The sequence below is a fragment of the Osmerus mordax genome, chromosome 10 (genome assembly GCF_038355195.1).
Source record: "Osmerus mordax isolate fOsmMor3 chromosome 10, fOsmMor3.pri, whole genome shotgun sequence".
Taxonomy (NCBI): domain Eukaryota; kingdom Metazoa; phylum Chordata; class Actinopteri; order Osmeriformes; family Osmeridae; genus Osmerus; species Osmerus mordax.
The window spans coordinates 13,250,535-13,273,710 of record NC_090059.1 but is presented as its reverse complement, the minus strand read 5'-3'; the positions used below and the strand labels follow the sequence as shown (position 1 = coordinate 13,273,710).

The following is a 23,176-nucleotide window of genomic DNA, read 5'->3' as shown; positions in this document are numbered from 1 at the left end:
TCATATTCAGTCACAAGATGGTGCTCCAAAACACTTCTTCTACAAGAATACACCTATGTGTGCCTGTGTGTGTGCAGGTGTGATGTGGTGCAGTGTAGTGACGGCCTGAGAGCACAAGACCTCCCTAACCTACAATAGATGGTTTTACTCTCCGCAAAAACAACAGGACAAATTAGATTTACTAGAGGTAGACCATTTCCACGGCAAGCTAAAAATTGAATCACATTTATTCTCTGCACCTCACTGCTTTCACTTTATAGGCCACCTCTCCCTCTCTTTCTTCCCTTCTTTCCTGCTTTTTTTCTCTCTCTGACTCCCTCTCTCTCTTCTGTCGCTCTCTCTCTCTCTCTCTCTCTCTCTCTCTCTCTCTCTCTCTCTCTCTCTCTCTCTCCGTCTCCCTCTCTCTTGCGCTCTTTCTCTCTACTCTGGTTCTCCAGGGCAGAACTGTCACTCCTCGTTCTCCGCCCAGCGACCAGGCCTAAACACAAGCTGATAGGTTAAACACCCGCCAATATTTATTTCCCACTTATTTTTTTATGGCACAGCCTTGTGATGCAATATTATCATCGCATCAGTGTGTGATTGTGCATGCCTGTTTGTGTAGGCCTCTGTTTGTGTGAGCTCGTGTGGGTGTGGGTCTGCGCAGGTGTGTGTTTGTTGAAATTCCAGATGCAGCCAATTACTACGTTAGAAATAAAGTCCCTGAAGACAGAGGAATGGAAGGTAAGGTGTACCTGAATATTAACCCCTCACCTGTCAGCTGGACCTGAATGCCAGAGTCTGTCCTTCAATCCCCGAATGGAAACAAGATCAAGGGACAATATTATGTGTTAATTTTCTTCCACTCATGAAATGTACTGATCAAGATGCTGGTACTAAACCAATTCGCTACTGGCAAGGTTTCCCAGGGAGAAACAAACAGTACTCTTTCTCTTTCCTTCTCTCATTCTCTCTTTATTTTTCCCTGCCTGTTAATAATCCAAGCACCAAACCCTTGCCAGGGAACCAAACAACACTAGACCGCCCCTCTGACATGGCTGTGGATGTGGGTGTCAGACCATATGTGCAGGTTCAGGTTCATGACGTGATGTGTGTGTGTGAGTGTGGCCATTGGCCAGCCTCAGTGGTGTCGTTGCAGGTTTGATAAATTGGTGTGGACGTTTCTCAGCTACTTCCCTGTCACCTGTCACAGTTGGACCATGGGAAGTCTGCCAGAATGGTTTGCTTCCTCACTGTTAGAGTGCTTGGCTGGAAGGCTGGCTATCTAGCTGGAAGGTTGGATGGCTTGTTGGAAGGTTGACTGGCTGGCTGGATTAAGTGATGGGTGGGTGGATGGGTAGATTTATGGATGGCAGACAGATGGATGTTTCCCCTTGAATTTCTGTGCAATTCTTTTGGGTCAATTTTTCATGTTTACGTGTTTCCGTAATCTGTTTGCTATGAGTATGTTGACTCCTGAAGCACCATATTATTTTACAGACGTCTATAAAGCAGAGAGATAAAACCCTGTGACCGTTTCTCTGTGTTTGTGTATTTGTCACAGACAAATGTGCCGGGTGTTTCCACTGATTTGTCCTGAACACACAGTTGTAAAATCTTGAGTTGAGATAGTGCCACCAGTATCCAGACACCATCTTATCTCATTTCTACCCACCACTGATATTGTATGCCAGTGTTTGTGGTTTGAATAAACATTACTGATGACACTTGTATGGCAATTTTGAGAAAAACGAAAAGAATGCTATCAGTGTGTGTGCGCATCTGAGAGTGCATCTTTGGGCTAACCCTTCCCTGACATTGTTCTTCACAGATGTTCCACAGCATAGTGATGTGTTTCTCCATGTCTTCAGAATATCATATTGTCCCAACAGTGAGAGAATCATCATAAGATCCATGTAAATATGACTTTTGTGCCTGTGAGGGAGTTCACATACATGAGTTCTGCCCACACAGGGTAATTGAACAGCATGAAGCCTGCAAAATCAGGAAGATTCAACATTGCATTGTGCAACAAAACAGCCCTGCACAAGTGTGGCTTGATGAGGCGGTTTTTGGCCCATTTCCTGAAGCTTGTATCTCCGTCATATATTATCTTAATAACACAATTGTATGTGTGCACTTGCATGTTCTTTCGTATAATCACGCAGGGATGTGATATAATGATGATATGTGTGTGTGTGTGTGTGTATGTGCCTATATAATGACTCAAGATCTGAGACCCACACACTCAGATGGCTAACAGTTTAACACAGACTGAAGACAGCCACTTGACTCTGAGATGAATCAAGCCAACCTGTGGTGTCTCGTACAGTCCATAAAGATATACATTTTGTCTTTCTGGTCCCTTGCAGCCATCATATGAAACAGACAGAACATATTTGATTTTGTTGGTGAGTTTGTTGTTTTGTGGCCAACGGTTGACTACACCTTTAATCTCTCTTTCCTCACCGCTGTGATAGACTGCATTCTTGGTGTTGACAGAAGCTAGACGTTGACATACTAGCTAGGATGCCAGAGAGTGCTGCAGACTCCCAGAGAAATGGTCTGTCATATTTGCATGCATATGAGAAGAGACAATTGGCTGAGGAGCTTGTCAGTCAGAAGCTTGTGGGCGAAACTGATCCTTGAACTGGATGTTGGGAGCTCATGATCATCTCCATCTCAGAAGATTCTTTTCTGGTTGTCTCTCTCTGCCAGCCATGTCAAGCAGTACAGGATGGAAAGACAGGAAATTTGACATTTCTATCAAATCAGATTTAGAATACTAAGTCACGATTCGGCACTGGCCTATTCATTAAGCATGCCTAGCAAGTAAGAACATTAATTTCCTCTGAGCTGACTAATCCAGGATGGAGAGGAAGAGGGGAGAGAGTAGGAAGGAAGGGGAGAGAGAGGGGAGAGAGTGGGAAGGAAGGGGGAGAGAGAGGGGAGAGAGTGGGAAGGAAGAGGGAGAGAGAGGGGAGAGAGTGGGAAGGAAGGGGAGAGAGAGGGGAGAGAGTGGGAAGGAAGAGGGAGAGAGTTGGGAGAGAGTGGGAAGGAAGGGGAGAGAGAGGGGATAGAGTGGGAAGGAAGAGGGAGAGAGAGGGGAGAGAGTGGGAAGGAAGGGGGAGAGAGAGGGGAGAGAGTGGGAAGGAAGAGGGAGAGAGTTGGGAGAGAGTGGGAAGGAAGGGGAGAGAGAGGGGAGAGAGTGGGAAGGAAGAGGGAGAGAGAGGGGAGAGAGTGGAAAGGAAGAGGGAGAGAGTTGGGAGAGAGTGGGAAGGAAGAGGGAGAGAGAGGGGAGAGAGTGGGAAGGAAGGGGAGAGAGAGGGGAGAGAGTGGGAAGGAAGAGGGAGAGAGAGGGGAGAGAGTGGGAAGGAAGGGGAGAGAGAAGGGAGCAGGTGGAGGGAGAAGGTATTAAAGATGGTTAGAAAGAGGGAAAAGAGACTGGGGAGGAATAAGGAGAAAGAAAGATGGAGAAAAGAAGAAGGAGGGGAGGGAAACGAGCAGACACAGTGAGAGACATGCTTCTCTTCTGACATGGCCAACACTGCAGACAGATCACCACAGCACAAGTTCACTTGGTGTTGTTTTCACACACATTTAGTCATTGATTGGCGCAGTGCAGACAAGCACACACATGCGAATCGAAATTCCAAACTTTGTGTGTGCAGTGTCGCAAATAGTAAGTTTGCTTATCAAACTATAGTTCAGAAAGAAATTGTGTCAATTAAAAAAAGGAGTGAAAAATATGAAGTGTGTCTCCTTTTTTATTGATCATAGCACTGAGGTCCTGATTGCTTTTTTCTTCTGTGATCCACACTAAGATTATTTTGCTCACTCATACATGTCTCTTTAAAGCCTCCAGTATTGTAATTGTCCTCACAGACGGCAATATCAAACATCTCTCCACCGACTGACCAGATGGGAGGAAATCCGAAGCGTGGGATTGGTCGGGTGTCCGTCCTTCCTCCCTGTGTTCTCCAGCTCCGCCTCCTTCTGGGCTTCTTTGGGACTCATGTTATGTTGTTCAGCTCTTTGATACACACAGCTGTATTCATCACCTGGTCTCTTACTCTCTCTGTCAGTCAGTCTGCTTTACTCTCACTGCACAGCGTCACAGACTGAGCCTGCAGCCACATGGGCCACCCGCCACCCACCCCCCCACCTTCCTTCGTCAGATGGATGAGGCCAGGGGCTGCCATGCTGTGTGGCTTTGAGTAGGCGATGGAGGGGGGGGAGGCTGTTTGTGTGTGCGTGTGCATGCCCCCAAGAGGGCCTGTCTGATTGTGTGTGTGCGTGTGTGTCCCTATGCATGAATTCATATTCTCATATAAAAGCACTAACACCTGACAGTGTGTGACAGTCAGCTGGCAGCTGTGCTGCACAAAACTGATTTATCAGAGCTGCAGCTATGACAGTGGGGAAACTAATCAACTAACCATTCTGAGGACTCATCCTCCTACCCACACAGTCAGCAGAGAGGTAGAGAAAACTGGATTTTGGGGCTTTAAGTACATAATGTTAGAGAGAGAGAGAGAGAGAGAGAGAGAGAGAGAGAGAGAGAGAGAGAGAGAGAGAGAGAGAGAGAGAGAGAGAGAGAGAGAGAGAGAACATATACATTTTACACACACAGACATACACAGCTACCAATGTGTCTGTGTTTGTTGTGCTATTTCCATGCTGCTTGTAGGGTGGAGGGTGTCAGAGGGGATGACCATAAACAGACAAACATGGATGTACAGTACATGCACATATATACACACACGCGCACACACACACACACACACTTCAAACCAGAGATGGATGACTGCACAGTGTGGGCAATGAAAGGCCAGGGCGTGCTGAGTGTTCGACATGTGGTGAGATCCCTGCATGGGAAGAAGCAGGGATGATGATGACCTCAGAGACTTCCTGTCAGATGCCAGGATCACTGGTGAACACTGTGAGATGAGGATGCCAGAGGGTCAGACTTGGACTGGCACAACAGGCACACACACACACACACACACACGGACATGAACACACACATGCACCACTGCTCCCTGTTGTTTCAGCTACCACTGGCCCTGGTAGATGTGTTGAGGTGTGTGAGGGCATGACACTTAAGGTTAGTGGGAGATAGCTGCTCACTGCCTGTCATCAGCCCAGTGTCTTCTAACACACATTTGACGTAATAAACATTTGAAGGTTTATCAGTGTTTTATTTAACTCTTTCCAAATGACACATTTTCATGATTACAGTAAATGAAAGAGGTAGACGGTCCACATCATCTCTACGTCTTAGGACAATGAGGCTCTTCTCATTTCTCATAACATCGCTTGTCCTTGGTGAGTGTGTGTGTGTGTGTGTGTGGGAGGGGGGAGGGAGGGGGGGGGGGGCTAAGACAAAGAAAACCACCGCACTAATCAATCTTAAAGTCCAGGCTCTCTCATTCAGATAATGTGAGCACAGAGGGAATGACATCACCTAGAGGACTCCTTGCTGCTCCCTGCCAGACAGAGCACTGCTACCTTACATTCATTCAAGGAGAATTTGCATCATCATCAACAAAAATTACACTTGCAGGCGGGAGCCATCAATACAAATCAACGGCCTCATACACTCCAACTTTCCCTAAGTGGAAAAATCCAGAAACATTGTCTTTTAAGAGCGTAAGATAAATTATCTGTTTAAGTTCTGGCCTTGTAAAAAAACTCAACTGAAGTCACCCTTTATTTGCGATGGCAAATAAAGAGAAATGGGAGTTTATTTTTAAACTTGACAACAGGTGAGCTCATAATGTTTTCCGCCGCAAGATCTGGTTGTAAAGCACGCGTGTGTGTGTGTGAGCGAGGGGGGTGGGGGGGAGGGGGGTTGCGAGCATCCACATCTGTGCTGGAAGCCATGGGCCCTGCTGATAGAGAACACAGGGGTGCTCTGTGTCGGATGGTGCCACTGCACTCTCACCAACCCACTTAAGCAGCTTTACCTCCCAGCAGAAAGCTACGCTACACAAACGCGCACACAACATGCACACGCATGTCGGGCCCCGCCACCAATCAGCAACGGCTGTTTATCAACTGGACTAGACTGACAGAGAGGAGACAGGCAATAACCTAGACCGTGGAGGAAGTCCTACGCTGCCTCTGAACAAGCCTCTCTCTAAAAGAGTGTGTTGACTGACACGGCTCGCTGGTGAGAAGCCATTCCTGGGATGTCAAGGCCACGAGCTAAAGGGCAGCCATTATTAATATTGGCACAGGCATATTTCTCTTTAACTGGCAACAGGCACGTGAGGAGCAATGCTATACAACCTGTCAGTCAGAAACTCACCAGCAATACACTGCACAAACGCACACATACACACACACACACAAACAGATTGTAAGTACCTAGTATGTTATCTGCCACTCACTTCCACTGTGCACACACATGCACACACACACACTCACACAACCTCCTCTCACAGGCAATTAAACTGTCTATGCATGCTTGTTTTGGCCTCACATACTTCAGTCAGCAGAGTGACGATGGCTCCCCAGGTAAGACCCCCTACGGAGGAGACCAACCTGTCTGGACCAGTCTATCATAACCAGAGGAGAACTGCCAGCACACTTAACAAAAAAGAGTCAGGATATGCATTACATGAAACAGACCACAGAATACAGGGTAAAATCTATACAGCCGAGGGAAGTCGTTTTATGGCATACCACTATACACTATTACACGGTGAGAGAGGTACAGGTCAGAATAGTTTAATGACATTCTGTACACTATAAACAGAGAGCTACCTGTCATGACAGGTTAATCATATTGTCTATAAATATGATCAACAGAGAGCCCTCAGAGAGAGAGAGAGAGAGAGAGAGGGAGAGAGAGAGAGAGAGAGAGAGAGAGAGAGAGAGAGAGAGAGAGAGAGAGAGAGAGAGAGGGAGAGAGAGAGAGAGAGAGAGAGAGAGAGAGAGAGAGAGAGAGAGAGAGAGAGAGAGAGGAAGAGAAAGAGCAAGAGGCAGATGTTGATGTGCAGTCAACTGGCACAGTGCAGCTGTGCTGTTGTGTTATTTTTACATCACGCCAGTGTGTGTAGCATACACAAACCTACACCTTACAACATACACACATACCTACACACAGGCACACTTAAACACACAAACAAAGCAGAGTGGGTCTGGATGGCAACATGCGGGAGCGTGGTTCTAGGATGAGAGGGTCTGTGTCGATGTCTCCATCTCTATAGCAGCTCATGGATCACAAGGCTTACACAAGATTATAATCCTGGTTATACTGGCGAGAGTCTGTGGAGCTCATCTCGCTGTGGTTATCCTGTTATACTCGAGAAGGATTAAAAAAACACGATAGAAACACATTTAATTGTGTTAGTCTTACACACCCACACAGTACACACACGCACTCAACGATGTTGATACAAATGAGATCGCTTGAACCCAAACAAACGAAAAGGAAAAGTATGTTCATAAATGACAGCTAACCAACACAGAGTCTACACAGTACTAATGAACACCAGGCCAATCAGCTAAATAATACATCTGACGGGATCGAAAGCACAGCCATCCCATGAAACATGCTACATGTATGAAGGAGTTTGGGATTTGCTTTGTAGTTCAAAGTGAGTGCGGCTGGGCATGCATGGGCAGCATAATGAAGTAAAAGCATAGTTGATTACAGGCAATCCTTAGAAATGAAACACTATCGATATGTGTGTGTTTTTTCCTCTGTATAATTGCAGTAGGCTGAGCAGACAATGAGGCAGATCAGGAGACGGCAAACAGGCCAGAATAAAAGGATACTCCCAAGGGATCCTCTTAGTCTTCACTGGTCATCCATCGGCTAATGAGACACTGAGTAAGAGCTACGTGCCTGTGTGTGTGTGTGCGTGTGTGTGTGTGATCAGGCTAAACAAGCTAGACAAAATCCAGTCACTGTCACTGTAACAACAAGGTTTATCTGTTCACCTTTACAATAACCTAATTGCATCCAGATAACTGCACCTCTGAGAGACAAAAAGTTGGGACATAGTTGGAACAACATTGATTTTCAGTCAGGTGCAGACGGTTAGTTAGACATAGGGACGGTTTCTGAGGAGGGAGAGAAAAGATAGTGGTAGGGAAACTGACGAGAGAGGAACAAAAAGGGAGAGGAAGAGAAAGAGATATAGAGGTCTTTCATCACCAGTAGCATATCTCTCTGACGATGAATAGAAAGAGGAGGAAGAGAGAGAGAGAGAGAGAGAGAGAGAGAGAGAGAGAGAGAGAGAGAGAGAGAGAGAGAGAGAGAGAGAGAGGATGCACACTTAAATCACAAATGTGATTTAAGTGTGAAGACTCATCTGTATGAACTACTGCCCACAGGCCTCTCTCTAACTCCTCTGCTAAGGACCTCAAGGGACCATAAACACACACACACATGTGCTGAACATAGCTGTTACTGCATGATTACCTCACACCACAGGGCAGTAGATCCAACACACAGACAAACTCCATTTTAGGGCGTTATTTTCTGAGTCTGGCTACAGCACAACTAACTGTCCTTCATCCTATGGTACTATCCTAAAGCAAAGCTGAAGGAACACAGAATCCTTTATATCTTTCTTGCCTAAAGAGTATTCCTATACATGTAGAACAGCAATCATCTCTGATTTGATCTCTCATCCACTTGAGGAAGGTTTTCATTTTACTGCAGTCTAAGAGGAGTCATTTCTGTTTCTCCAACAAAGAGACACTTGAGAGATTCATACATTAAGCTCTGCCAATATAAAGAGAGTATTGGATGCAGATCCCTATGGAATAATGACTCACATACAGTAACAGAGTGGCACAAACACACACATTGCCTCCCTCTACTATCTGCACAACCCCTCCCTACCCACCACACACAGCCCTACCTCATCTATCTCTCCCATCACCAGCTCCCCAACATGTGCCATTCAACATGTGCCCCCGCCCCCACCCGTCTCCCCCCCCCTGTCGCCATGGAGACCGAGGCGTGGCCTCGTCCTTGTGATTATACTGGCTCCTCCTCGGATCATTGGGAAGCACAGGGTCCCTGTAGAGGGATAATTGGCAGTAAATGAGATGATTTGCCTTTCCAATGGAGCTAGCGACCCACTCTTCCCAAAACCTCTGATTACTCTCAATCAGGGAAGTCTCTGTCTCTGAGCAACATTGGCTGTCATTTAAAGTTGTGGCAGCGGGGACTCAACATCACGCATTCATGCACACAAGCACACACGCAAAAATACCTACTCATGCATGCTTGCAAACACACGCGCACACACACACACACAAACACACACACACAGAAGCATCCACTCATGCATGCAGGCACGCACACAAACCAACACACGCAAAGTATCTCAAGCTTCCGACTTGGGAGGGTTTGTTAGTGAGCCAATTACTTCCCAACAGAGTAGAGATAAGACGTGCTCCCTGCTCTCTAACTGATGTTGTTGAAGGATGGCAACAGCACAGTCCTGCGTCCTCTTAGGCAGGTTTGAAGGGTTCTTTCCTAGAGGAGAGGAGAGGAGGAGAGCCCGACATATCATCGGAGCACTGTAACACTGTAACACACTATTCTGCTTCATTACATTTAGTCATTTTTAGCAGGCTTCATAAGAGTGAGATAAAGAGTGAGTGTTCTGCTGAGAGAACATTGATGGGGTATCACATGCTCAAGACAGGGAATAAAAAAGACTCTGCATGTTTGAAACCACGGAGACAGCAAGTGAAAACAAAGATGGATGCCTGAAGCAGACAGACAGACAGAAGCTAATAAAAGCTGCCAGGTCCTTGGTGCAGCACTCTCCTCCTGTGGTCCGTCTGTCCTCTACTCAGAGAGATACAGTAATCTTGACTAATGGAAGAAAGGCTGAAGGACTTTTCTTCACTCAGGCCAGGAGACACAAGATGCTTATTCAGATGCTTGTTATCCACAAGATTGTTTCCCTTCTCTGTGGCACAGAGAAGAGATAATAAGTTCTCGGCTAACCATTCTGTTCCTCTATTCCTCTCTCTCGATCTCTCTCTCCCAATTTCTCTCACTGGGCCTGATCATAACAGGAAATAGGATAACTCTATGATTAGGGAGTGTCAATGTTTAGAGGTTCAGAGGTAATCAAATAGTGGCCAATTTCACACTGAGATGCAATAACCCATTAGGCAAGGCGAATGAAAATGAGTCTGGAGAAAAATGGCACGGGTCCAAAGTGGGACGTTATCAATTTCACTTCCCCTTAGAAAAAACACCAGTGGGGGGGGAACCGCTTCAACTGTTATTTGAGATGCTTTGCATACTTGGGTCTTCAAAAAATACTTTCATTACTCATTTTGCTGTCCCAGAGGCTTAGCGCTCGCAGAATAATTCCTCTCCTGCTCTCTTCAAGGCCAACAATGAGATTAAGAATTAAGAACAGATTGGTGTCTTTATTATTCCACATATCTCTTTATACATGGAACCCAAAGGTAATATAGTATTATAGTGACCGCTAACTAAGATATTATTTAGATCTGGCCTGCTGCATGAGAGGGGTCTGTATGCGACAATTTCTCTTGGTCTGCCTCTCTCTCTCTTTCTCTCTCTTTCCCTCTCTGTCTTTCATATTTCCCAACTATGGCAGATTTATGCAACAGGTGGAGAACATGCTGAAACATCCCTGTGGACTCTGTTGCCATATCAACCATGCATAGACCCACAACAGACAATCAGGAGAATGTGTGATTCTGTGAGGTGATTTTATTACTGTGTGTGTGAACATACATTTGTACGAATATTAAAAAGAACAATGATGACAATAGCTCATTTTGCTCTCACATCTGTCTTTTTTAAAAGCTTGGGGAAGTTGTCAAAGAACGATGGTGTGTTGATTATAAATCAGATCCCACCTAAGTTCTCATGTGGCATTCACTCATTTCCACTAGCTGTTTCATTTAGAATCTTACTTAGAATGTTATCCAGGTGCCATTATGCACCATTCAGTGATCACTAGATTCTGGTCCATACTGCAACTCACATGGTCAACATATTTCCTTAACCTTGAGATGAGGTGCTGGACTGATTAAGAAGTAATGTACACAGTGGGGGCAGGTTCTGTGGGTGTGTAAAGGGTTAACCTTGGAGGCTGCAGTGTTTCCTGTTCTGACCCCAGGCTGCCAGGCAGGCAGGCTCCAGCTGTCCAACTAGCCCTGCCTGTGAGGACAACACACATCACAGACCACTGAACAGATAACTGACATGACAAGCGCTAATGGGAAAGTAGGGTGATTTTAGTGATCCTCTCTCTTGCCTCCCCCCATCTCTCTTCTCCCTTTCTCTTTCTTTTCTTTTCTCTTAACTCTGTTTTTCATGCTGTCCTTTCTCTCCTTCTCTCTTTTCTCTCTCTCTCTTTCTTTTTCTTTCTCTCACACACACTCTTATTGCTTTCACCCACAATTATTTGCTTAATCCCAATAGGCTTGGAGCAACAGAAAATATATTTTTATAACGTACTATGGATGGAAATACTTTGTACATACTGTCTATTGTGCTTTAAGCAAGATTTCATGATATCACTCAATTTATATAACTCAACAGTTACTTTGTCCTTAAGTGTAAGAGTTACAACAGCAAAAATCATTTTTTTATCTCTAATATATACTGTATCTGTCCTTTTCAAAATGTTGGTATGCCTATTCACGTCATCCTGAACATTCCTTCCTACATATATAGCTGCCTAGGGGGTATTCGTTCTAGGAGGATACTTTGGAGCTAACATCTGTTAGCATAATATTACAGTATTCATTTCTATGGAGACTGGAACAAAGGCTTATCTGGATGCAAGCAAGACTGCACAGAACTAGTACAAAGTCACTGTCTTCTCTTTTAAAGTTAGCCTACAGTACAGTCCAACAGTGTAGAGGCTATTCTGAGGCCAGGTCACCTTGTGTTCATTATGCTAAAATCTGCAAACATGTGGAACTTTAGGCTTGCAAGGTCTTCAACATTTCAAAATATGTATTGGACACCTTCAACATGTGAAATATTAGGTCAGCAAACCTCTCACACAAGGAAACCATTTGCCAAATCCTCAAACACATTAAACTATGTTACGCTTACACACTCCTCCCAAAATGAAGAAATATGCCGTCAGTTCCCAATTGAGACCCCTACCTGACACTTTTTGGGAGTTGGGTGGTTACCTTTTGTTGCGCTACGCTAATCAGAGGTGATTTACATAGAGCAGAGTGTTCCAGGAGGACAAAGAAAACGAGGGCAATGACAATGTTAGCTAAAGAGCACAATTATAAATCATTCACCAAAGTCCCAGCTAAAAGGCTTTGATAGATGCCTAGCCCCACCAAGGACTTTGCCAGTGTACCTTTCCCACCTCTACCTCTCCATAATTCATGGTGCTTCTGGCAGAGTGTTTAGTAAGTGAGCTATCACGTGATATAGCAGAGTTAGCACTAAAAGGAGTAGGGAGACAGCAGTAATGGCTCTTCCTGGTGACATGATGAGACAATCCAAGGCTTAATTGCACAGTTTAATAGTCGGGCCATGTACCTGATAATTGGAAGCATTTGCCTTCTAAATAGGAGTCATTTTAAGATGAGATTCTAGTAGCTTGAATCATTGCAACTTCTAGAGTGCATCTGTGGTGCGGATACTGAAATCTCCCTCAGTGGACTGCATACTGTTAGCCGAATCTCTAAACGTCCTAAGTTCCCTAGCGTCCTCAACACATGCTCTGCTGTTAACACATGTTGGTGGAATAAGTAGGAGTTTTATTTTCAAGAACCTTTTCGTCCACCGTTCCAGAGGTAGAAGTAAGGAAAGATGCCAGGAAATCATTCGACCTATTTTGCCTTCAGAGCACAGGCAGTCATTGTGATGTCATGTTTTTATGCAGCTCCATGTTTTTGATTGAGGGACGATTCTGACAGGTGAATTGAGTAATGGGATGGCAGAAAGGACAGTGTCTTTGGGCGTCATCCGGAGAGTGATGGTATCCCTGCGGGGATATAGTAGAGCCACCCTTACTTATAAAGATGTGCAGAAAATGATTGTAAGATGGGGCCTCCATGCTCACATTGACAGTAGACATTGGTACCCTAGAGATTGGAGAAAAGGTCCACAACCTGGAAGGTTGCCAGCATGAACCTCAGTTATGATGTTGAGATGCAGTAAAGAAATATAGGCTGGCAGCTTGAAGATTAATAACATCAGTAACTCATATTCCAACATCTGCTGTCAGGCTCAATTAATTGAGGTTATAGCATGGGCCAGTTCTCTCTGATGTCTGATAGAAACTCCCTTATAATGCAGATGTTCTGCTGACATTGTTGATGGTGTGCCAGACATCAGAAGTTAGTGATGTTAGTCATGTGTAAGTGCAACAAATAAGATAATGCAAGTGCCAGCCAAACTTTTTATTGGGAAGAGTTTAAAAATAACCCCCCCCCCCCCCCCCAAAAAAAAAAGAGCAGCAAAAGATGGATAGTGGAGATCAGAGCTTGTAATGACGTTTGTCAAAAAGTCGTTTTTTCCCTTGAACACAGGCCCCAGATGAAATCACTGCAACCTCTGAAACTCTTTAAATCTTATCAAGCACAAACCTGCCACAACAAATCTATCATATGTATGTTCCACTTGGATCAAGATTCCTGTGACGCGCAGTTCCAGGAAAACCAACGTGTAGGGTCTTAGTTCTCCTCATGATGGCTTCAATCTCCATCACGCAAATAGGGTTTTTACTAAAAAACAACCTCCAGTACGTTTCCTGCATATACTGTATACATTTCCAGGATGGATCCCATCATTCATTCCAAACCACACCCCTTTGACAAGTTCTGCAGGCACCATGTTGAGGTGACCCTTCTCCTTCCCACATCCCGCCCTCCACTCCACATGCTTTCCACATGAGGAAGTTCAATGGTAGCAGGATTGAACCAGTCACCACAATGCAGGAGTTCCTCCTCTAATCTTCTTTCTTGGTGCAGCAGCATCATACCGTTCCACTCTGGTTACCAAGGTGACCACCTGTTGGGATTCTTTCTCTGCTTAAATGACTTTATTGAAATTATGTTTTTCTTGCATGTCAACATACTTCACATGCAAGCTGCTCCTTTTCTTAGAAGTTGCTTGGAATAACATATCACTCCCACACTTATTGAGCTTAACTGTACAGTGCTGTACTTGGACTGTCCAACATATTTTCCCAAATCAGAGAGAGAAGGCCACTTCCAGCATGTCAGCTAAGATTTATAAATGATATAATGTAACATATGTTACATTATATCAAAAATACATCTTCTTTGGCAAATATAGAAGCCACTCACCATAGGTCAGTGGAAGGGCAGGGCTTCTGTGTTGTGATGTGGAAATAAGTTATCAGAGGATGCACTGCACCCATCAAGATATCAATGTGGTGTGAAAACCGAGTCTGTGGGGGCCTGATATTACAGGTTAGGTGCTAAATGATAGCCAGAGAGGTGACATGTCAGCTGACAGAGGGGAGTCCACGGGGGTGGCTGTGGGCCCAGCAGATCAGCAGGAAGATCTCAGACGAGAGAGCGACAGGAACACAGTGGATGAACTGAGCCAGCCGTGGGCACATCAGCACCGCCAAGGACAGTCATTTGTCTGGGAGGGCCAAACAGCAGGAAGCCATCACTCACTCACACACACCACAAACAGACACACGTAAACACACACGCACATACTCTTCATGCAAACTACAAATTCCCTGGTTCTCTGATGGCCGTTGTATCAGAATTACCACAGAAGAAACCAACGCACAAATGAATCCCTTCAGAGTCATCACTCCTGTCACACCAGCCACAAATATCAAGTCGCTCAGTATGGAAGAAAAAGCTGTTTAATTAGCTCTCACATCAGAATACTGGAACATAAACGGCGTCAGCAAATAAATTATCCTTGGGCGACATAAGCCGCTTAAACCACACACTGCCTTAATGGACGAACCTCAGTCAGAGACAGCCAGGCAGTCCATCCTGCTGGAGATGTAACCACACTTGCACTTCTGGGAAGTTTATCCCCTCTCACAGCTATGCATCTCTGCAGTCTGGCAGAGCAAGTCAGGATGGCCCCTGATTCATTCCACCCAATTTTGTAGTCTGTCATAAAATGGGTGTCGTTCACAGGAAGTAGCGGACGGCTTAGAGGACCACAGGCCTGGAGACCTGGTGGTTGAGTGATCCTGAGAGAGAGAGAGTGGAAGGAGGGTATGTGTGCATGGGAAGTAGAATTGAGAGTAAGAGAAAGACTAAGGGATTTTCTTTTGAGAGGTGGTGAAATGGGAGTGGTTCCATCTCGTCTGCAGCCTGATATTACAGGGTGGCAGAACTAATGCACTCATTCTGAATGCAGTCTAAGCCTGGAAAGTGGCAGATGATTGGTAGTCATCACCTGTTGGTCCATTTTCATCAAACTGAAAACACCATATGGAATTAAACACTTTCCTTCACAAAGAGAACAATGAGGCACTTGATGTAAACTAACAACATGGATTATCCTGTTTTATTTTCCAGTGAGATGAATATTCATTGGAGAGTGACTGACGTGGTGATCTACAGATCTCATTCTGAGAGTAAACAAAGGCACAGACAAGCAGAAGAAGAAAAACCGGCGTCAGACTGGGTCTGTGAGGGCACTGAAATAAAAAAAACAGAGAGATAGAAAGAGTATTATAATAAGCTGGAGAAGTATGAAGGCTGAGTGCCAAGGCACAATACTATATCCTCTAATGAGAGTGTAATTAAGTCGCTGGTCATGATAATAGGCCAATTAGCCTCATTAGGGATTTTAAAAACCCGTTAATACATTTGAAAAGGGAGGAGACAGTTGGTGTTGGATGCCCAGTGACCCAGTAGGGCGAAGCCAACATGAGAGTCAGTACATTTCAAAGCACTTCTCTAGGAGAGCTTTATAAGCAGCTGTGACTGGAGCTGGAGAAGGCAGAGGACTTGGGTTTAATTCACCCAAACCCAGACATGCAACATCTGACTCTTGGTCAAATGGGGACTTTCAACTCTCCAATAGGGCTCCATAATCCCAAGAGCATGGTTTCCATCTGCCTCTGCTACACAGAGATTCTGATTATCTTAGACTAGGGTTGCAATTAATCTCCTAACAATTCAGAAGGTACTTTTGCCAAAATCTTTGTCAGGTTTTATTATATTTATGGTTTTACTGGAGAACAGTTTCAGTTCAAAGGCAAGGATCATGGCATGTTTCCAGGATAAAAACAGCTCCTCCCTAAGTACACCATCTCCATTATTAAGAGGAGCTTGCTGTCATACTAAAACACGAATGATTTGTCTTGTTACTTTCCTAATGAGCTCTCAAACTGATTCAAACTCACGAGAATGAAAACTTCTGTGTTTGTGCTTGTGCGTGTGACACAGAGAGAGAAAAAGACAGAGAGCTGAGAGTTATTCTATATCCATGGGCAAACACTGACAGAGATGTGTGTTCATGTGTTCTTTCCCTGTGCTGCAGCCACATGGACATCCCTCTCCCTGCACAGTAAGATATAGGATTGCTCAACACACCAGCAGCAACTGAGGCCCTGTCCACCGTAGATTAGTATCAACCATACCATCATAGGAGGCCGCAGCATGAGTAACATATGTGTTATATAAGATGTGTGTGTGCAGATTCCAACATGGCGAATCAACCACCCACACTGTAAATTATCTTCGATCATCTCTGCTGGATTTCTCCATCTGCATATCAGTTAGCTTTCTCAGTTAGGCATCTTCCACAGCTGGAAGAAGCCCACTGAGCTGGGTGTGTGGTTCTTCCTGTTTATAGTTGTCTTCAAGCCTTAGGAAAAGACACAGGCTGCAGAAACTACTTAAGAAAGTGCTTCAGTAGGAGGAATGTGATTTCATACACAATGCTCTCTCCTCATCCCCGAGCAACGAAAAATGCACATCCACCATCAGAATATTCAATTAGGCTTTGCAAACATCGTAAACAACAGCAACAAAAACATAGTTGGTAAATTCAGCACCAGCGTGTTACTTTATCGGTTGCTGACCTCAACAGTATCCAACCACTGGAACTGGACATTAAAATGTCTTGAAATAAAAATACAGATCCCACCAAACCAGGTTTTTGAGCTACAAGTGGAGGAAGAGAAGCAACAGAGAAAATGTCAACAGACGGTCTCTATCCATAGCTATACATCACAAAAGTGCCCACCCACTGCACCATCCATGCAATCTCTCTCTCTCTTTCTCTCCTACACACACACACACACACATTGAGTGCAGAACCCTGCAGGACACATCAACACATCAGGCTTCTTCCCATTACCCATAATCCACTACTGCCACTGCTGTTGTCAAGAGCCAGTCTATGAGGGGACAGAGGAGGATCTGGAATAGAGAAAAAGGTCACGACAAACAGGAAGTCATGGAGCTGGTCTCTCGTGGCGCCATATCGATTTCCTCAGCCCCCCTTCAGAGCCGCCAATTCCAAACGCCCAGGGACTCAACTCAGTGACCAATTAGTGAGGGACGTTTGGGGGGAAAAGGAATTACAGGATGTTATGTGTATGCCTCTGCAAAGGTCTAATGAGGCTTACACAAAGTTAACATGGATTTAGGTAAGAGACACATTCAAGTAGATTTTGTTCCAGAGTTCCAGATGCTATTGACGTAGTCGATGTCTAAAGTTGTTAAATGTTGTGCACGTCTGTTCAACATCAATTAAGCGCCTGTTAACTGATGGCATTTCCAATAAGAAACTACAAAGCATTCTGCTATTCCCATGTGACCAGTCAATTTATAAAGGGTGATAGATACTTAATTGACATACACCAGGATAGTACATAATAGATCCAACATTAAGATCCAACATTGAGATTTTTTGAATGTTTGTGTGTGTGTGTGTGTGTGTGTGTGTGTGTGTGTGTGTGTGTGTGTGTGTGTGTGTGTGTGTGTGTGTGTGTGTGTGTGTGTGTGTGTGTGTGTGTGTGTGTGTGCATGCGCTTGTCAGGTGTGATGGGGCAACAGAACTGCAAAGTAACCTTTTCCTCCACATAGGAAGTTGTTTTGAAAGGTCACCTCTTTTCCCAGGAAACAGATGCACCAACAGATGTTGATGGTTGTGAATCATCCTCACATCAACGTAGAACTGGGAACCCTGTTGCTAAAATCATCATAAATCCAGTTCCTCTCATACGAGAACATGTTTTTTTCCAGACTGGAATATTTCAGTGTAGAGTAAATTGCACAGAACTGTGAGCTATCATTGCATTTGTACACCTTCTGAATAAAAATATGTAGAATAGGCCATAACAGTCAGCTACCCTATAGAACAGAACAGAACAGAAAGACTACTGATGACTACTACTGACAAATGAGGGCTTTCTTTGACTCAATGACAATTATGTGGCAAATTGCTATTGGTCCTGCTTGACTCAATACTTCCCCCTAGCTTTCTCTCCACAGAAGACACCACTGGACAGCCTGGAGAGGCACAGTCTGCCTCCAGTATCAAAGAGACTATGACAGTGTCTAAACTGAAATGTATTGTCCTCTCCCAAAAATCTCAGGGCACATCAAGGCTCTTCATCCGATCTAGGTTTAAACAGTTTTCAACCCCCAAATGCGCCAAAGGGAGATGAAGGATTCAAACTCAGACAGACAGGATGTCCACTTACCCTCCTGGACGGCCTGAAACGGGTTGTTCGGCTCGATGAGTTTTATGGAGTGGGTTATTTTCTCGCTCTGCAAAATGTCATCGCTGAGACTGAGGTCGGAGACGGCCAGCTGGAAGACTTCGTCATCCCTCGCTGAGCCCTCCTCGAATATGGCACCTGTTGGAACAGGGAATCATCCATGTGTCAATATAACCATTCACGCATTACAAATGAAGAATGAGACGATAACGGAAACGGCTGAGGGAGTAGTAGGCTAATGAAGAGAGGTAACGGGTTGATGTAAGTCATTTATCACATTGCCGCTTAACAGGGTCAGTTTACGCTTTCACATTAGCGCATGCTTCAAGTGGCCCTATAGGCCAAGTGATAAGCTAAAGAAATGCTTTCACTCTCAACCCGAGTTAATATGTATAGGTATAGGTAGCTTACACAGGCCACATACTATGTAGGGTAGGCTACGCCATGAAACCATAAACCAGTAACCGTGAAAGTTGGCCACGTATGTCTTACAGTAGTTTCAGGACCTTGGAGAGCAGTAAAATTCCAGATCTGCATGCCTTGACCATTGGCGTGCAGTTGATAGACAAACATTTTCTATAGTCAAAACGCGCATATACAATGACGTTCTGGTACCGTTAGTTTGACATGTATCAGCCTCTTGGGTTGGATAAGACAGGGGACAAGAAACTGAACAACATGTCCTGTCAGCTGGGCCGTTGAATAGCTATTGGTATATACATCACAGGTGATATGTTGCTTGTTTGCAGGTGTGCAGGTGGTCTTGACAAAATGACCATGGAGACAGGAAGGTTTGAGTTGATGTATAACTGGTATGTTCATCTTGTTTAGTCGGGGATGAGAATAGCGCATCTGCTCATTCGGTTTGCCAGCGAGAACAGATTGGATTCCCGGGGTTTGTGCTCGCCTTCCAATGGAGGACAGGCTAACCGGACTCTCCGCACCCGTTAATCATCCTCCGTCAGGTATCTCGCGGGACAGCCCGATCTCTCTTCTGCTTATACACGGCCTCGCTGATTTGGACAAAGATGATAAACCGGCGGCAGGGAAGGACATTTCAGAGGGCAAACTTAGTAATTACATGTCATTTTGATTTACGAAAAATAATAGGAACAGTATAGCCCAGGCCACCACAGGCATTTATATGTTTAGAACCTAAACTACAGACTCAGGCAAGAGCCTAAATGGTTCGACCCGTACGGGTAGCCTTGTGATGTAAATTCCAGATAATCAAACCTTGATGTAAGACATTTCTTAATCAACCATATTTGATAAAGCTTCAATGCCCCTTAAGAAACATGATGTCTTATTGTTAAACACATCAGCAAGTCAGGTAATGGTCTACGGTAGGCCTATATAAAAAAATAAGACATTGTGTGGTTTGGTAACAGAACAGTCCCATTGCTTTCACTGGGTCTCTTTCAGAAGAAAAATACAGCCGTAAATTGGTCAAACTAAGTGTCGTAACTTTGTTCCAGTCTCGTTATTGGTACAATCAAGCCTATAATTCAGTGAGTCTCGTTGTAACCACGAGACTTACGCCTACTTATGCGTTTCTTTCTTTTAATTTCTTGAATGTTAAAGTTACAGTCTCCTTGCAATTCGGCATAGGGATTGGACGAGACAGACATTTGCGTCTTCGGGTTGCCAAGTCTGAGGAGTTGTTGCGCATTCAGACTGGTTTAGGAGACACAGAGGCATATTCTAGCGCATGCGCCAACCCTAACCGTATTATAAATCAATCTCCACCGTTTGATTTAAAGTCATTCAAAAGTAAGTTTTTTTCAGCAAGATCATTGGTTTTAGTGACACGGTTAGATAATAGATTAGGCACACGCGCAGGAGAGCCAGTGGCGCTAAAAGCTTTCTTGGTCCGTCTTTGCACAGTAAGCTTTTCCGCTCTCGAGACCAGGGGAACGAGAATGAAAGAACGGGCAACGTTTAAAGAAACGCCATGGTAACAAAATGCTGGTATGCCTAAATCTTCAGATTGATTCAAAATTTTGGGAAGGACGTCTCGGTTGGGTGACTGCTTCACTCCTCCACTCAATGGTTACGCTATCAATTATTTTAAACCCTTCCTCCTAAAATCTTTATTTAACCTAACAGACTAATCTCTGGCTTGCAAAAACCTCTAGGTTTAATATGAGGTCCGGATCGACCCCTAATGAGTCTAGTTGGTGTCCGGCCTGCTGTCATATCCCGCAGTGTTGCTTTTGGTAGCCAGACTTGTTTAAGTATCAACTGGACTGAGGCTGAAGCTGCTGCAGAATTCTAAAATGTCAACTGTTGTCATGCTTGATGGCTTCATCACAGAAGACTGCCCTCTCCCAGCCCTGGACGGGGTATTCTATGCAAAAGGGACACGTTATATTCTCGGTGGAAAATAAACTGTTTATGTGTTAAGTGTGTGTGCGTGTACGTGTAAGTGCATGCATGCAAGCGTATATGTTTTGCATTAGTTCAGTTTAATCAAAAAGATTAATAAATGTTTATCGTAAATCGTCGGTCCACAACGTGATTGCACATTTTCATCTGATTCCTCCTTCGCCTCCGCCCTTCGCCAATACCGGCGACAGTTCCTCTACCAAAATCCAAAATAATAGTCAGAGTAGAGAAAACAAGCTACCCTGACCTTCTGACCATGCAAATTCACCATTAAACTTTACTGGCCCCCGTGCCAGTGTTGTTTGGGACGTTTTAGTGGGCATTTGTGTCGTTGTCGTTTCTTCCCCTCTAAAAGACGTTTATTAACATTTCACGCACGTTCAATTGAAAGTTCAAGCTTATAGACTGGGAGGGGGAAGAGCAGATATGCTATCCTCCCACACCCACGTTCGGGATAGTTTATGCTTTTCCAACATGAGTTAGGTTGTTTTGTTGTATGAAGAAAAACATTTACAACCAATTATTATTTATCTATTTATGAGAGAGAGGAACATACAAATTGTGGTGCACTTTGCGGATACTTTCTAACGAGCCGCGGCCATTTATTCAGTAGCTATGGTCTTAAGCAGAAGCAAGAAGGAAACAGCCCACCTATGTTTTCTTGCTCTTATGGTACATTGTTTTGGAATTGAATAATGTACGAAAGTAAAATTTGCCTAGACATGGGGATGTCACAGCGGTATTTAGCAGAGCCATAATACACGGATCTAAATCAATGACTTATTGCTATCAAAACACTTACATCAGACACATTACCATACGTCTCCATTGTTTCTTTATCTACTTTCAACCTATTGCAGCAGCAATAGGTTACATTGGTATGTTTTAATTAAAGCATTGAGGTTCAATCACACGTCGGAAATTGCAGCTACAGTCTCCTTTTTGCACGAGCTGCTTACCAATGTGGATGATGGAGTCCGCGTACACTGAATTGCATTGCAATATCCACAAGGAAAGGCATATTATCAGCAATTCCATCTCCGGTTTTGGCCAAAACAGTGCATCCACGGTCCCTTGGATGACAGACAAATCCAAATAAGCGGCAGTGCGTAAAAACTGTTACAGGCTACAGATAACGACCGGGCAGAAGCCAAAGACAAAACTGTTAAGAACGAGGAAAATGTCAAGGATTTCCGAGGCATAAACGCAGACTAAGTAAAGGGGAAGGGAGATGTCGCTTGGGCAGACCGATAGGGAAATACTCGGCTTCTCAGTGGACAGCTGATGATCCTGTGCGCTCTCTCTGGCTCTCGCTCTATCCAACGCTCGCGGAGTCTGAGACATAACAAACTGCAAACTGCGGAGGAGGGACACCCCCCTACGCACTCTCTCGCTAGCTAGCTCTCTCTCTCTCTCTCTCTCTCTCTCTCTCTCTCTCTCTCTCTCTCTCTCTCTCTCTCTCTCTCTCTCTCTCTCTCTCTCTCTCTCTCTCTCTCTCGCTCTCGCTCTCTATTTCCCGACCCACGTGACTGCAGTGACTCTCTATCTACGCCGCTAAAGCTGTCCGGAGAAAGCAGCGAGAGATGGAATCCGAGCAAGCCGGAGACTGGGACAGTGATCAAGCCTTGCCCCCGAGGGTCGGTCCATCAACGGCACTTTATCTTGTACATGAGCCTGGAGCACAGCGAAAGCAGGAATTAACCTACATTTTAACGCATACGGACTGTGCGCAGAGCTGCCTTACATTACAACGTAAGTATTGTCCAACAGATACACTCATATCGCATAACTTTAGATTGATAGTTTCGAACTGTGTACATCGAATACTGTGGTTAGGTATTCTGAACAAGGGAGCTAGACTGGATTGAGGAGTTGTTGAGTTGTCACGAATGGTAAAACACTGAGATCTCCTTGTCCGTGCGTAAAATGTCCCCCTTCACAGCTAACGATGTGTCTGGGGACGTTTTAAAACACTTTCCATTTTTAGTTTAAGTAATTTGCACATAGCCTACTTGTCAGAAGAATGATACAGAATCAAGTGTAAAAAGAAACTCGAGAATATCTCTCCCAGCTTGGAATTAAGGCGCGAGTACGTTTGCAAGAAGTGGGCGATTTTTTGTAGTATT

At 44.6% G+C, this 23,176-nt stretch overlaps 1 protein-coding gene across 1 annotated transcript in view; it reads right to left on the bottom strand.

Moving 5' to 3' along the window:
• grid1b (glutamate receptor, ionotropic, delta 1b) overlaps positions 1 to 22,088 on the bottom strand; it is a 169,839-nt gene extending 147,751 nt beyond the window's left edge. The window contains exons 1-2 of the mRNA XM_067245072.1: positions 22,010 to 22,088; positions 18,645 to 18,800 (exon numbers count right to left, since the gene is read on the bottom strand). Of these exons, the coding sequence (XP_067101173.1) occupies positions 18,645 to 18,800; positions 22,010 to 22,088 (235 nt within the window). The remainder of the gene's footprint in view (positions 1 to 18,644; positions 18,801 to 22,009) is intronic.
• Between the last annotated feature and the right edge of the window lie 1,088 nt (positions 22,089 to 23,176).